Source organism: Eschrichtius robustus, chromosome 20 (assembly GCF_028021215.1).
Source record: "Eschrichtius robustus isolate mEscRob2 chromosome 20, mEscRob2.pri, whole genome shotgun sequence".
Lineage (NCBI taxonomy): Eukaryota > Metazoa > Chordata > Mammalia > Artiodactyla > Eschrichtiidae > Eschrichtius > Eschrichtius robustus.
This window is the reverse complement of record NC_090843.1, coordinates 59,820,564-59,837,155: the sequence shown is the minus strand read 5'-3', so window position 1 is coordinate 59,837,155 and position 16,592 is coordinate 59,820,564. Positions and strand designations below refer to the sequence as shown.

General features: G+C 48.6%; 1 protein-coding gene across 3 annotated transcripts in view; it reads left to right on the top strand.

Moving 5' to 3' along the window:
• The window catches only part of GAS7 (growth arrest specific 7), a 199,704-nt gene that overhangs the window by 95,612 nt on the left and 87,500 nt on the right, over nucleotides 1-16,592 (top strand). Inside the window, exon 1 of one of the 3 annotated variants that reach the window (XM_068530307.1) lies at nucleotides 9,532-9,606. The exons of the other annotated variants lie outside the window; for them this stretch is intronic. Coding sequence (XP_068386408.1) covers nucleotides 9,589-9,606 — 18 coding nt within the window. The 5' untranslated portion in view covers nucleotides 9,532-9,588. Of the gene's footprint in view, nucleotides 1-9,531; nucleotides 9,607-16,592 lie in introns of those variants that run through there. 3 annotated transcript variants of the gene reach the window in all.

Here is a 16,592-nt window from a genome sequence, read left to right as displayed (position 1 = left end):
GACAGAAAGCACTTCAGCAAGGAAGAACCACAGAGAAGATGAGGGCTAATGGTGAAGTACAGACAGTGGGAGTCGACTTTGGTGGGAAAAATAAATCTTGTCCTTTGTCCTCCTGATTATCCAGCCTGTCTCATTTTTAGGAGCTTGAAGTCGGGGTTGGGAGTGTTCTCTTGGGGTGTCCTTGCTGGTGGCAACAATTCAGATGAAGTCACATGCGGGCTGCTTTAGGAAGGTTGCCAGGCTTTGCGTTGGTTGGTTCACGGCTCTTTGTGCACGGCTCTGTCTGTTTCTCGGTCTGGTTTGCAGGGGGTCACCAGCTTCCCAGCAGCCCCGGTGGAGGCGGATGTTCTCTGGCCCCTTCTGCTGGTCCCCGAAACCCCAGTCTTGCCCACAGAGTGGCCTGATTCCAAGTCACATGCTGTTCCTCTTTCTCCAGTCTGTGTCAGGAAGTTCAGAAGGTGTCACTCTGAGAGGTTAGCCCGCAGGCCGTGCAGCACGAGTGACTCAGCATTGGGGACCTCAGCTGATGAGCTTCCTAAAGGTTGCTCAGTGATTTAACGGAGATGGGACGGTATGGATGGAGCACAGCTAATGCTTACGGAGTTTCTTCCATCATCTCGGCCCTCGTATTTAGCCTTTGCAAGAGTTTTGTGCAGTGGGTGGTGGTATTTCCATTTTTACATGTGGAAAAGAAAAAGAGGTTCAAAGCAGTGAAGTGACGTGCCTGAGATTATATGGCTGGTAAGAGGTAGAACCTATACCTGAACTTCCTCTGCCCTGGCTGAAGGTTAGAAGCTGGGTTTGGAGACAAGCAAAGGGATGTCTGTGGGCATTCGAGTGGCTAGTGAGGGTTGCCTCTTCTGTTTCTAATCCCCGCCCACACCCCTACGCAGCGCATCCTGCATACCTTATTTTGGGAGCCCCTGCTGCAGACCAGAGGCTGTGGTTCCTCGAAGCCTCTGGAATCTTCCAGGCCCCCTTGTTGGAACGGAGCTTTGCATTTCAATGAGTGGAAAAAAAAAATAAGCAGAAGAGGATTTGCCAAAAGAGAAAATCAAGTGCGTTTATGACTCCTCTTTGTGTGCACAGATGTTTCCTCCCTGGGTCACCCCCGCCCCCCTTCGCTGGGGCTCATTGGCCACAAACAGATGGGAAGTGGCTCATGGTTGAGCTGAGAGCCAGACTTATTGGCAAAGGTCGCCTTGCACGGAGCCTTGTGGGGGTCAGCCTGGGGAGGGGTCCTGAGTGGGGCTTGGTTTCTGCCATGCCATCTGGCCAGAGCTACTCCTCCAGCCATGATGGCAACATCAGCACCAAGGTTTAGGGCCAAAGAGCGAGGAGAAGAAGACTCTGCATTAGGACTGGGAGACTTGGTGTCCAACCAACCCCCGTCTGTCTCTGAGCCTCGGTTTCCCCATCTGTAAAATGGCAACATGGGATCAAGTGATCTCTACGATCCCTTCCATCCCTAATTTTTGTGTCAGCGCTGCCTTGGTTAAGTTCTTTACTGTTGATCATTTTGTCTTAATTCAATTCGTTTTCCTAAAAATAAAGCCCTGCCCCCCCAAGTCTCCCTGCCATTTGAAAGAAAATACAGTGAACCTTAATCTGATAAACAATGTTCATTTTAGGGGATGGCAAGTGAAATGGGATATGTCAAGGGGGATTTTATTAGCAAATATTATCTAAATATTTTACATAAGGCTATATATTCATGTATTAGCTCATAATGGAATCCAAGTTAAAGATTTTTTTAAAAGAATGCACTAAAATGAATATGCTCATTGTAGAAAACTTGGAAAATACAGAAAATCAGAAATAAGAAAAAATATTTAGCATGCTTGTCTTGTTTTTTTTTTCAGTGCATATTTGTCTACATAATTGGGATCATATGGTATACTTAGAATTGTACATGCTGATTCAGGGGAAGGGCAGTGTTTACAAATACATTTTTAAAATAAAGAAAAATTAAAATTTTCATTTTTAAAATTAAAAACTCAAAATTTTAAACGTGATAAAAGAAATAACAATTACAACAGCCAGAGCAATCCCACAGTACAAAGATAACTTTTGTTAACATTTTCATGTGTTTCCTTCGTGCTTGGCTTGGGGCGGGGAGAGCATTATTTTCCATAGTTGAGATCATGCTGCGTACTCTCGTTTCTAAAACAGGAACCACTCTTAGAAGATGATATAAAAGAGGGTTTAGAAGATGATATAAAAGAGGGTTTTGATGGCAGAAAGCATTGGCTACTGGGTGGTTGATTAGTCTTTCCTGTTTTGAGGGGGTGGGGGAAGACTTGGTTCATTCAGTATGAGTTTTAAATACACAGAAAATCATCACTCAAGTTCTTTGGCAGAGAAAGTGGCCGCTACGATGTTCTGCATCGTGCAGCATTGCTCGGGTGGACAAAGGAAACAAAGACTTTTTGTTCGGTGACTCTCCCAGCACAGGATCCACAAAGCTTGAACAGTCCCTCCACGGTCGGCATGTGCTTGGACAGAAAAGGAAGCAGCAGTTACGAGTGCGCCCCACACATGGCTGGAGGCTTCGTCTGTACTGGCCTTGGATGTTGCAGGAGAAACGTGTCTCCTGGTTCCAGGATGGGAGGGAAGCAGCAGAGGAGGACCAAGGGAAACACGTGGCACCAAACCTCAACCCTAACCCTAACCCTAACCCCAGGCAGTACAGTTTGCTGCATTTCTGAGTTGGGAGAGTGTACTAAGCAATGCATTTATACCGTTACTTCCCCAGCATAACCTTCCTAATTTTGGTTTCTCTCTCAGTGTCTGGACAGTAAGTGGGTGGTGTCTTCACTTGCATGCCTACAAGAACCTTCCTGTTTCTTTCATGTCAAAGAGTAATATTACTTGGCTGGATATGTACGTCTTGGATGTCAACCTTTTTGGACAGAAACTCATATTTGCAGCTCAGCCTGTTCCATTGTTCAACAAATGTTTATAGACACCCACAGGGATGAACAAGATGATGGCCATACTCCCTGAGGCTTTGACCTCAGTGGCATTTGTCTTCTAGCACTTTCAGACGGGTGATGCCCAGTCCTGATGAGCTGTGAGCAAAACAAAGTCCCCGCCTTACAGAGCTTTTATTCTAGTGGGAAGTGTTCTCTAGCTGTTAGTAGGAGTAGAGGAAAAGTCTGAGGAAGGAGTGATTTCCTAGATAACTTTTCTCTTTGCCTGTTGGTGTGCATGATTTTTTATATTTTTGTCATTAATTGTTGATTTTAGTGTATTTGATCTGGTCTTTTCTAATGGAATACTACTTAAACCTACATTGATTCATTATTTCCTTGCTTTTTTTAGTTTGCAATTTGGAGAGATCCTTTTAAGTTTACTCTGCACTTTACTGATTTAACTTTTAATATTTTTATTTATCCACAACTGTTAATGTGGCTTTAAATGAGCAATTTTCATATAATACTGACCTTATCTATTTTCTTCTTTATATCAACCTTTCTCTTTTGCCTGGTTTTTTCCATTACGAATTTTCTGTTCCTCTTTCTAAGAGGTCACAACTTCTTACATTCTAGCAGTTTCCTGACATTTTAAATTATATTCCGAATTACTTTCTGAGATGTGCTCTTCCTTTGAGCCTTTAGGATGGTGTTTCCTCACTCATTTCCCATGTGTTCCGCCCCCTGCCCACCACCCCCCCGCCCCGGCTTTTCAAACTCATTCTTAACAAGGCAGGATCTATGTAGACACTGCATTATACCAGAAGAGTATAGGTCATCTGCCACTGGCTTTGGCACTCTGTGCCCTTGGGGGAAGGTTGAGTCCTTTTCACATTTGCTCACCTGTAGGTTCAATAGTACATACATCTCCCAGTCCTGTTCTTGTTTTCAAATTGGCTGTCACCTGGTGCATCGTTCTTTTACTGCCTGGCTCGCTGATATTCCGAATGGGTGGAGTGCGTGAGAAATCACAGTTCTCCTGGCCCCATCCCCACGCACTGCTGCCAGGACATTCTCCAGACTTGACCTGTGGGATCCGTACCTCTCTGAATGACTAACACCCCTCCCCAGGCCCTGCACCCGCCTGCGCTGCCCGCTGGCTTGTTTTCCAGGAATTGCTGTGCGGAAATGGGTGGTAGGGAGAGAGGGGCAGATCTCAGGCGGCTTCTGAGCCACAGGGGCTGGCTCTTTAGTGCTCGGGTGGGTGCAGATCCTGTATCTCACATCAGGGTCTGAGAAGGGCAAAGGTGCCAAGTGCATCTCAAATTAGACACAGAGAGCAGTGAAGGTGTGAAGTGCTGTTTCCCCTTTGACAATTAGTCTCCGTTTTGTAAAACTTTCTCTGTTTACTCCACTGGCCTTAAAGGTTCTGGAGGGTTTTTCCCTCAGATTCTGATTGTCTACACTATTTTTGCTTTTTTTGTAGTGTGGTAAGTTGTATCTTTCCCTCTTAGTGCCACTTTAACCGGGATTTGACAGAGGTGTCCACAGGGCTACCGCCCGGTGCCCCTTTCCACGGGAAGTCCCTCTGCATCCCTTTAACTGTCCTCTTGGTCCTCCCCGTGGTGATTCAGGTCCACACTGGGGACCTCATTCCTGCAGTTGTGGGTATGTGGTCAGTAACAAATTCAAGTTTGGTTTTCTGGGATTGAAAAAAGAACCTCGTAAACCATTGCCTGGATGCTGTGTGATAGTTTTACATGTAGCCTGAGACTGTGTTTCTCCAAGTGGGCTGAGTTTACGACTGAGGATATGCGAGATGATCTTAGATCACGTGGAGATAACAGTTTTTAAGTTCCATTTATTTTCGTGTGTAATAGAAAAAAAGAAAAAACCCCAACCCAATCAAATCCATGGTTTCATAGATATTACTGCTTAGGGCCAGGCTTAATTCAAGTTCCATGTAAGTCAGTTAAAAAACAAGTAAGTCATAGTGTAGCTGAGGCATGACAGTGGGAAAGTTTCTGATAGCAGAACGTGAGTGACTGAGGTCTGGGAGACGCTGAGGAGGGGATCCCATAGGTCTGGAACGGGGCCTGTAAGGAGGCATTTGAAACCAGGTGCCATTTCTGATAATGTCCACTTGACCTTGGGACTCTTTCATGATGGGGACACATAGAAACCTTATGAGGGGCCTTGGACCCCACCACACTGAGTGCAAGAAACTGGCTGCCAGTCACTTCCCAGGGGCCATCGCTTGGCCTGGTGGGCCAGATCCGGCCACCACCTACATACAGCCCCGTCCCTTTCTTGCTTTCTTCTGAACGGGCATCTCTCTGAATGTCTTCCCTTGCTTCCCTGTGCCTCCTCACACGCCCCAGCGCCTTGTGTGCCTGTGTTCAGATTTCCATGCCCACCTTGCTTCCATATTCCTTTCTGAGATTAGCGGGGAAACCTCTCTGTAGTCAGTAAGAGTTTTCTTCATTATCTCGTGTGGACACTGAACTATGTATTTCCTCTTAAGATCCCATCCTCGTTTGCTTCCTGTGACTCTGATTCTCAGAACCCACATCTGTTCATTCCCCATCATGTACTCCCTGAGTATGAAGTACTGGACTGGTTTGGAGGGGAAACAGATTAAGACTTTTTTGTTTTTTTGTTGTTTTTTTTGCCTTTAAGAGTACTGAGAGGGGCCCAGGGGGTGCTGCCTGCGTGAATGGAGGGCATGGGGGGTGGGATGGATTCATTCTCCTGCTACTTGAATGCACCCACCCCTTCCCCCAATAGGTTCCACTGTGCATCCTTTCTGCATGAACTCAGCATTGACCTATAGGATTTCACCACCGTCTCCGTGCAGATGCTCCAGCTCCATGTGTCGAGGGCCAGACTCACCCCAGTTGCCCAGTGGCCACTTTGAACTTGGATACGCAGACAACAAACTCCACCACGTCCCCGCAAATGGCTCCCACCATAGCTGGATCGCTGGGCAACTGGTTCTAGCTTCTCTTGTTCCCTTTGGAGTTGACTTTTACTTTCTCCCATTCCCCCCACGTCTCATCAGTTGCCAAGGCTTATTCTGCTTCTTACTCAGTGTCCTTCTGCTGTGGTCAAGCCCTTTCTTTTCATCCCTGCTGTCGGGCAAATTCTGTATCTTCTGAGGAACTGCCCTTGCCTGTCCCAACTGAAAGGGCTCTGCCCTCCTCAGGACTCTGAAAGCTCTTGTTGTCTACCTACTTATCAGTCAGCATTCCTTACAGAGTCCTCTGTATGGTTATTCCTTTTTTTTTTTTTTTTTTTTTTTTTCACACTTGTGTTTGTCTGTGCCTTATCTTCCAAATTTTGGAAGTCAAGTCCTATATATGAGACTTGCCTGTATCTTCCACAGCATTCAGGAAGGCGGTCGTTAGTAACTTGATTAGTTATGAACTTGATTAGTTATTAGTTGCTGATTGATTGTGTAGCCAAGGGGCTGCGTATCAGGGGGTGGGGCTGTCTCTGAGACCCTGTACCCTGGAGACTGCACGGGCTGGTGAATAATTTTTCCCTTCATTCCTCTGAAGCATTTAGAAGAAGTGAGTCATCGCCATCCCCAGATGTTCTCTCTTAATTATCGTTATAAGACAACACAATTTGTCCAACGGAGGATGAGGTCCCACCGCGAACGTGGCCTATTTTTGGTTGACAGTTTTCAACTCAGCTGAAACAAAGAATAATCACAGGAGGGCTGGTTGCATCTGACTCCATTCAACTCGGGGAAAATGAAGCTTAGTGGAAATGATTGCCAGTCTTTTTGCTTTTGGATCATGGGTTTCCTGATGTCTTTTGTTTGTCCATGTGGCCCCATAGTTAGAAACGTACCTGTTTTCAGAGACAAAAAAGGAGGTGAACAATTTGTGCTTTTCCCCAGCCAACTGTGATGATAGAGGACTATCAGTAAAGCAGAACAGAAGTGACTTCTGGATTAGAACGCTAGGATACCCCCAAACAGTAAACCCATTGGAATGTATATGCGAGTCTTAACACACCCAGAAATGTTAACTTGGGTGAATCCTAAAGAATAAAACCTCTGCAGTACTGGTTTGTTTTGCTTTAGTTCAGGTCAGCGCAGATCAGCCTCCTGGATTGTAATGGGCCAGAAAGGCCCCTCACCACTGGCTGGAGGCCTTACAGAGAACCATCATGACGGTGATTCCTGTGTTGCCTACAGCAGGGCATTATTTTCTGTGGTTGTATCTACTCGTCTGGGGGCTGCAGGGTCAGAGTGGTGTCAAGGCTGAAGGGCCTGAAAACCGTCCCCACTTTGCTGTCATTAAAAACAAGAAGTCATGGGCTGTGAAAGCTTCCATCGCCATTTTAATTCCACAAAACCAGAGGGCCTGAAGATGAGGGTCTTGGCTGTCTAGATGCAGGTGAAGTTTTGTTCTCATCTTCTCTTGGGTGGGAGCCCATTTCCAGGAGCAGAGAAGGACGTTGCTGTGTATTCCAGGGCATGGCTGGTCCCACAGTTCAGGGGGTGAGCTTGCACCTGGCATCCCCTCCCACACCAGGGAGAAGATAACCCAGCAGCCACTGGAGGACTCTCGCCTCTGGATACGTACGGTGCTCACTTCTTCTCTTAGTGGCTGGTTTGGGACCATTTTACAAATGTAGATTTAAGCGTATGTATAGATCTATGTATAGACTACATTTTTTTTATCCATTCATCCATCACTGGACACTTGGATTGTTCCCACCTTTTGGTTATGGTGAATAATGCTGCTATGAACAGGAGTGTACAAATATCTGTTTGAGTCCTTGCTTTTGATTTTCCTGGGTATATACCCAGAAGTGGGATTGCTGGATCGTATGCTAATTCTATGTTTAATTTTTGGAGGAATTGCCTTACTGTTTTTCATAGCACCTGCACCATTTTACTTTCCCATCAGCAGCGCAGAAGGGCTCCAGTTTTTCCACATCCTCGTCAATATCTGTTCTTTTCTGTTTTTTGATAGTAACCATCCTAATAGGTGTGAGGTGTTATCTCATTGTGGTTTGAATTTGCATTTCCCTAATGACTGGTGACACATGACATCTTTTCATGTGCTTATTGGCCATTTGTAAATCTTCTTTGGAGAAATGTCCTCTGCCCTTTTAAAATTGGGTTGTTTGTTTTTGTTGTTGAGTCTAAACAGTTTCGTGTCCAGGGAAACTGCAGCACCTACTCTTTCAGCCCCTGCTGATAGTAACAACATCAACAGTAATAACTCACATCACCCTCGCACTATACTAAGTGTTTACATGGATTGCTTCTTTCCCCTTTAATCCTCACAGCAACCTTTTGGGAAAGATAATCTCCATTTTACACTTGAAGAAACTGAAGCTTAGAGGCCTTGCCCTACGTATCACAGTGGTGAACCAGCAAAGCCCTGACCCTGACCTGACTCTGTCCCTAAATGACAGTACTGATGGCCTGGCCCCCACCCAAGGAGCTGGCATTGAAACCTTCCTAAGTAGACACTTCATCCATGCGTTTGAGAGAAGTGATAGTTTATAGGAAACCGCGCAGTCCTCAGGACCTCTGTTCCTCCAGAACACCGTATTTACTTCGAGGTAAAGAATCAGTTCCTAAAATCCCAAAGGTTTGCATCTGAAAGCAAACCCAGAAATGCAGGGCACTTCAAGTGCTAAACCTTCAGCTGCTCCGAAAAGCTTTCGAAGCGGAGGGATAGGATATATTCACCAAGGAGCCAAGTCCTTGCTGAAACTCATTTCCTTGGTGGAGGCAGTGTGGCTCTCAGGGTCCAGTCCTTTCTTCCCGTGAACCTAACAGCTTGGTGATCCCCAGCCTGTTTTCATCTGAGATGCCCGGCATTGCCTCCTCTTTTCCCGCTGTCTGTCCAGGTTTGGAGGTGACAGGGGCTGAGTGAAGGCAGGGGACCCTCATCTTGCCCTTTTGGGGGCAGCAGCTCTCCAGCCCTGGACGAGTCCAGCACAGTGGTTCTTTGGGGGAGCATTCTCCATCCTTTTTATGTTGGTTTTTATCTGGCCTTCGGTTCGCACAGCTGGGGCCGGAGCCGGGGCCAGAGCTGTGACTTTGGGATGGGAAGAAGTTGGCGGAACATTCCCCAGCAGGGCTTGGGCAGGCCCAGGGAGTCCCGCCTAAAATACAGTGGACAAAGGAGCTCTTGTCCGCGGGCCTGGGGGGTGGAAGGCATCTGGTCAGTGACACAGGCTTGGCCATTGTATGTCGTGACCTCAGCCAACTTTTTTTAGCTGAGGAAGGAGAAGAAGAGAGCGTGCAAAAAAGAAAAAAGAAAGAGAAAGAAAGAAAGAGAGAAAGAGAAGGAAAGGAAGAAAGAAAGAGTGAAAGAGAGAGAGAGAGAAAGAAAGAAAGCAAGCCCCCAGATCCTTTGTATCTGGAAAGTCCAGAAGGCATCGTTGATTTCCCCACAGGAGCTGGAGCAGATTTGGAAGGAACTGTGCAATGTATTGGGTTCTTTGTGAAAGAACAGCGATGAGAAAAGCCACAGAAACATCCTCCGGGGCGCCCAGAGCTCTGACCCTGGGGTAGCTGTTCGCCTGGGCCTCATTTCCCGCAGAGGGGCCCGTGGAGAGGAAGCTGGCAGGGGCCTGGCCAGCAGCCCGGGCACTGCAGACAGGACCCACGACTCTGAGTTAGCGGCCCCCAGAGAAGATGAGCCCTCCTCCAATGGTAAGAATCGTTCTGCTTACCTGCCAGCGTGTGTGCAGCTTGCCTTTCTCCGCATGCTCGTAAGATGGCTTGAGCATTTTCAAGAGGCGGTTCTGAGAACCCTCCGAGATACGGGCTCCCAGCTGCTGAGCTTACAAAGTCTGGTGTGTTGGGGGCACCTTTCCCGGGCCCGAGGCAGGAGGAGGGGAGAAGATGTGGGCTGATGTTGGAGAAACCAGGAAGGAGAGGGGGCAAAAGATTGAAAAGGGGATGTTTGTGGAGGGAAAGGGCCTTGGCTCCCCCTTGGTTCCCTGGGGAAGCAGTTCAGTTCAGTGTGACGGAGAAGCAGAGTGGTGACATGTGGATTTTTCTATGGTGGGGATTGGAGTCCAGATCTGCCTCTGCCAGTAACTTGTCCCACATCCAAAGCTTGGCTTCTACCCACCCACCTACCTTCTACTCCACGGCCCAGTTCCAGATGGCACACTGGATGGTGAAAAGCCCATTAAAGGACACAGTTCCCCAGAAGGTTGTTGAGTATCTGCCCAGTTAATCCAGTATCTGCACTGGGGTTCCAGGCTGGGCTGGATGTTTCTGTCCAGTTTGGTGGTGGCAGCCGTGGCCGCCCTAAAGATGATGGACGCTCTCCTGAGACTTAGGAGGAGAATTGCCTTATTTTGCCAACCATCCTGCCTCTGGAAGTTAGACTCTCCCCTTCTTTGGAAAGAGGGACCAAGAGGGATCAGCTCAGACTTTAGTGACCGCTTTGTTGAGGTTCTGGACAGCCGAAGGAGGTCCAGTTTCTGTGGAAAGTCCCGTCTGTCTCTGCACAAAACCTTCCTCCAGGATGTTCTATCCCACTGGCTGGGTCAAAATCAGCCTCTCTGATTGTGGCGTGGCTTCCGATCGAGGCCTGAACCTGTACCAGGAGCAGAGACGGTGCTTATCCTCCCGGGGCATCCTCTGACCAGCCAAGTGACCTGGTTCTCAGCTGGGCTTCTCAGAGAGCCTAACGTGCCTCTGAATTGCCCGGGGACCTTTCGGACGTAGAGCCTGGCTCTAGGGTGGGGCTTGGGACCCTGCGTTTCAGACCAGCTTGCAGAGGACGCCTGGGCTGCTGGTGCAGGGACCACACTGGGATGATGGCTGTTGTAAAGAACCCAGACCAGTCAATCCAGTGCTGACAGCTACAGCTGCCCACGACCTGGCTGCAGAGCACTGGGCAGGTGTGGCCCTGGCTGCGCATGGCGGCAGGGAGGTTTACGGGGAGGACGGGATTAGCAAGGAGATGAACGCTGAGGTGCATTCAGGGAGCGGGGAGGAGCCCGGTAAAGCTCTTGGCAGAGGCTGAGGTGTATGGGGTGCGGGCCGTTGGCGGGGTGCAGCATGAGTGGTGAGCAGAGGTGCCGTGTGCCAGCAGGTCTGGAACTGTTCTTCCGGAGCCTGCTTTGGGTGCGGGGAGAATTCTAACTTCGGTTACAGGGAATCCCAGGACGCCAGGTGGACATCCGGTTCTTGGCAAAACAGAGAGCAACCGTGCGTGGCTCTGGGAGTGACAGGGAAGGGGCGGACACAGGCCATCAGGACAGAAGAACTCACCAGAACTCCCCGTGGTGAGAGGCGGAGGCGCTGAGCTCCAAGGTAGCGAGGCAGAAGCCCAGGTGTTTGGGGCCCGGGCAGCGTTCCAGGACCGCCTCTGAATCCCGTGTCTGCACTTGAATGTGCCTTTTTTCCTCCGACAAAAATGGCACGTCCTTAAAAGAGAGATACTAACATCCAGAATCATTGAGCATTAGGCTATACCTTTCAAACAAAAAATAAACAAACAAACAAGAACAACCCTGGAGACCATCTGGTCCAACTTCCGTATTCTTGAGATGAGGAAATTCTGTACCAGCAGAGATGAAGTACGTTGCTCAAGATCTCACAGCAAGACAGAGGCAGCTCTTGAGTCCGTGTTCTCTGCATGGTGCCCCAGAGCGGTGGTAGATCCGAAACCTCGACGGCCATGTCCTTGGCTGTCCCATTTGTCTAAGTTTTATGTGCACCAGGAGCTCAGGCTCCAGAAATGGCAGCTGACTTGGGTTGGTTGGAATCGCACCCCTTCTGACTCATAGAAACAGAACCAGTCCCTCTTAGCCTTAATCTCCCCCCGGTGCTCATGGTTCAGGGCCAACTAGGGATCTCTGGGAACCAGCTCGCAGAGTCAGAAGTCTTTGATTGGAATCCCTGGGAGCCCAGGCCGTTGGCACTGCAGAGTAAGTGGAATGCGTCTCCATGGTGAGAAGACTGGCTGCCCCGGGTTTCTTTTGGTGCCTGCAGGCCTGCAAGTAGCATCCGTAAAGCTGGATCAGCTGGACCTCGGCCAGAGACCGGCCATCAGAGACACCCATCTTTGTGCCCTAATGAGCTCTAGTCTGCCTCCCTTTAAAACGGTACCCACTCCCCACGAGGAAGCCCGCTTTTACTCCCGGAGCAGCTGTGGGCAACAGCTGTGTCACCTGTCTTTGAAGTTCCTTTCTGGCGGGCAGGCTGCTTTCCATGAGGTACCCAAGCCTCTGACTTCCCCGGGCTAGCAACTTTCAACTCCCTGCCTCACTTCTGAGCCTCTTAAATCCATTTCGAACAGAACAGAATGCTTGGGAAATTTGGTTATGGGGTTTTCTTCAGAGTCATAACAACTTATGAAAGTGCCAGAAATGCCATAGGCATTTTGGGGTTTTGCACCTTAATACTAAAGAAAGGCCGTGTTTCTTTTTCCCCTCCCAATACCAAGTGTTGGCAAAACTCTCTTATTCCCAGCCTTTTTCCTCTGCAAAGGGAAATTGGACCCGGAATCATCTAGAGGGGTCTTCACCCTACCAGGAGCTCCCTAGGGAGAGTGTTTCTGGTGAGTGAGCCTCAAAATGTCCTGCAAAAAACATCTTCTAGGGCAGGATAATTGATATCATTATAGAGGTAAACTAGTATAGAAAATGTAGGATGCATTTTTTTGTTTGTTTGGTTTTTCCTCTCCTAGGATGTATCTTGAGATCCTTAACAACTATGGAAATTGTGAAACTTTACCCCAACTCCTTCCTCTCACAAGTAGGGACATTTCAGCCCTAAAGAGGCCAGAGCAGTGCCCTGTAGCAAAAGGGAGGAGAATTCAGTGTTCAGTCTCTAATAGTGGTTTGAGGTCTAATGCCCACAATTTATAATAGTATCCTGGTTTGGGCATAAACTTAATGATCTACAATTTTTGTTAATCACTTCACTGGTGTCTTTCCCACCAATCCTGAGTCTGGAGTGAATGAAACTGAAAGAGTTTCAGACTGCTTCCTCTTTGGACCCCAAAAGAGTTTGGGGGAATCATGCAGGAAAAAAAAGGGTAATGTTTCATGACCGTTTATGTTCCTCGTCAGGAGGTCTCTGCCATCTCTTTATGTAGCAGCTGCTTTTGCAAGTTTGCGCTGGTCATTTAAATGCCTTGAAATTTCCCTTGTGGAAGTTTTGGGTTCTGTTATGAAAGACGTGCCTCAGGTTGTGGAACCCCAGTGGTCATTTTCATATGAATTTATTTAGTTAGTTAGTTTTGGCTGCGTTGGGTCTTTGTTGTTGTGCGCGGGCTTTCTCTAGTTGCGGCGAGCAGGGGCTACTCTTCGTTGCGGTGCACGGGCATCTCCTTGCAGTGGCTTCTCTTGTTGCGGAGCACAGGCTCTAGGCGCATGGACTTCGGTAGTTGTGGCACGCGGGCTCAGTAGTTGTGGCTCGTGGGCTCTAGAGCGCAGGCTCAGTAGTTGTGGCGCACGGGCTTAGTTGCTCCGCGGCATGTGGGATCTTCCCAGACCAGGGCTCGGACCCGTGTCCCCTGCATTGGCAGGCAGATTCTTAACCACAGCGCCACCAGGGAAGTCCGAACCCCAGTGTTTGAGGGCTGGCAGCCCTTGGTTTTACAGACGAGGAGACAGACATCCAGAGAGGCAAAGAGGACTGCGTAAATCACAGCTCGTTGCCTGGGAACACAGTCTCTTTAAGCCTAGACCCCTGTGCTTTCTGCCGAAGCTCCCGACGTGGAGGTAGGATGTCAGAACAGCCCCTGCTATTTTTATCTGCTAGGGGAGGGGTAGGAGGAAGGGAGCCAACATTCTCAACAGCCCATCAGGAAGCTGAGTCTGAATAAAAATGTCTTTGTTAATCACAAGTGAGCAGAATCACTTGGGTTTTTCCTGCTCAGAAGCCAGAAGTTGGAACGGGCTGCCTTTTCCTTTATAGCTCCGAAGCATCAGGATCAGACACACCTGAGAAACAGGACAAAAGTTAGGGGCTTTCTCTGGGGTTCCCCAAGCCCCTCCAGACTCCAAGGTGGGGAAGCAGCTGTGGCTTCCCGTCTTACTCCCGGAGCTGTTCTCTGTATTTCAGGAACATCCACGGGAACCCCTTTCCCCAGGTGGCCCTCAGCACGGCCATGAGGCGGCCTCTGGGTACCTGCTCCAAACCTCGTAAACAGCAAGAGTGACTGTGATATACAGTGGCATGTTTATGCTGTTCGGTCAATGTGGAGATTCTCCCAGGAGATGCTGAAGAGAGGGCATCTCTCGGATCCCTGTCATGCTGGATGGTGTTGCCAGGAAAAGTACCAGCCATCCAGAGTTCCTCGTTCCTTGCATTGTCTCCTCTTAAACCCTGTTAATTGACCCTTCTGTCTTATATCTGTACGACAGGTGAAACAATAATCAAATCTCTTTCCTCCAGGGTTGGTGAAGTGGGGCCCATGCAGGAATGTGTGCCGGGCCCACGTAGAAGCCACTTTCTACCCTCTACTGCTTGACCCCCAGACACTTCAAGGCCATGAAGTGGCCTCTGAACCAGGAGGGTTCATTCATCCAACGCTTTCTTGTAATTCGCAGTATCACTTGCAAAGCTTTTCATCCATCCTTGCCCCGCTGGAGACCCCGTGGTTTCCAGTTGAGCAAGTTTTCCTGCGAGGGTTGACTTCCTGTATCCCTGCATGGGCTACATTGTAATTGTGTTAATCAAAATTCCTGGTTCACCAGATCACTCCCTTCCTTTTCAGGGTCAGAAAATACAGAGTTTATTGTTCTGTGTCCTCTGCCTATTCAGTCCTAAGAAACATGCCCAGTGAGTTGATTGGCCCCCAGGGAGGCCCTGGGGGGCTTGCTGATGGATATTCAGAGTGGCCAGGACTCTCGCTGAGTTTTCAGGAGCCAGACACGCCTGCAGCGCTCAAAGCGGTTCAGCCTCCAGGCCCAGGGCTGACAGCTTTGTGGGTGCCGGGAGAAAACCCCCACGGCGCTGATGTCCGCCTCTCGGAGTGGGTACCAGTGGCAGCCAGGGTGTGAGGCTTCCTCCAGCAGCGTCATGGATGGAGGACAGTGCTGGAGCCAGTGGGGGGATTGCGAAAGGTCACTGATGCAGGCAAGGAAAAGCAAGGCAGACGCTCACGGGGAACGGGGCTGGCGAGTCCAGGTGTGTCACCCTCTGGCCACCGGTAGATATCATCCTGGGAGCTTCTCGGGGATGGGGTGGGTACAGGTCTGGCATGATCAAGCGGGGGAGTCAAGCCAGAGGGATGTGGATTATTGCTGTGAAAGGTACCCCATCCATCCATCCATCCATCCATCCATCTACTCTGAGCAATGAGGCCTGAGGACACTTGGGTATCAGGTTTAGAAGAGTCCTGGGAGCTTTTGCATTTAAGTGCTTAGAGCCTGGTTTGGAAATTTCCTTTAAAATGGACTCAAAGACACAACATTGTAAATCAACTATACTTAAGTAAAAAATAAATTTAAAAAAAAAGAGTAAATGTGGTACAATAAAATAAAATAAAATGGACTCAAAGACCCAACCAGGTGATTTCTAGTAAGAGGGGTATGAATATACTCATGGAGAGTTCTGGCAGAACCTCTGACGAGTCGGTCACATTTACTGAGAAATTCTGCACGTAGAGAAGTGAAAGGGAGAAAGACATCCTGTGGCTCTATGGCTCCTGACGGGTAAAAGCTAGAGGTGAGCCTTATGGTTTGGACCCCCTTTCACACGGGGTCCAACCAGAGTGGATCAAGGGAAGCAGAAAAGCCCAGACTCAGGCTGGGCGATAGTGACAGTCTTCTCTGAGTGCTGAGCCCAGCTTTGGCTTTGAGGGCTTCCAAAGGCAAACAGGAGGAACAAATGAGATCTTCTAGAAGCCCTGGGTTCCTGAGCGTTCCCTCATCCAGCAAAGGGCTTTGGGCCCACCCTGTCTGCCTTCATGGATTTCAGGGCTCAGGGCTCCCTGTGGAAGAAAGTTTGTGGTCTCCAAGGACCCTTCCCTTCTGCCGTGGTCCCTCTGGCTAGAAACCCGTCCTTCTCTAGGAAATAGAGGAGGACAAATGCCAGATGCCAGAGGATGGTAGCGAATTGCGTAGGTACCTGAAAGTCTTGGCAGGAGGGAGGAGAGGAAGAAGGGGACTTTATCAGGATGGGAAGGGAGAGTGGGATTCTGCTTCCTTTCTCTCGGCGTCCACACTTTTTTTCTCCTACCTCCTGATCTTTTCTAGTATTTTCTGGAATTTGTGATCGGGTTTTTATTTCTTTTTTTTTTTTTTTTTTACACTATGTATTGAGAATAGTGACCCTTACACATGTTCTGTAACTAGGTTTACGATGATTATTTACACATTTTTTATAAGCTGCTTTCGGTGTTCAGCCCTGGTCCTTTTTACCTGGAGGCCTTCATTCTTCACCTGTAATTGTTTTAATCTTTCAGGCAGTTGGAGTACGTCTTTTAAGCACTTGATTGGTAAATATCCTGAACCCTTGTCTGTAGAGCAATGTATTTCGATCGATTTCACTCATGAAAGACAGCGTGGCCACATAGAATGGGCTCAGCATTTTCTACATAGCGGTCCAGGGGTGTCTTTGGAAATGTGGTCACAGAGGAGCTGAGAGCAGCTTTATTTATGCTCCTTTATCGGAGACACCCTCCTCCCACTTAAAGCGTTGTAGGACTTTATCCTTTCTTTGCT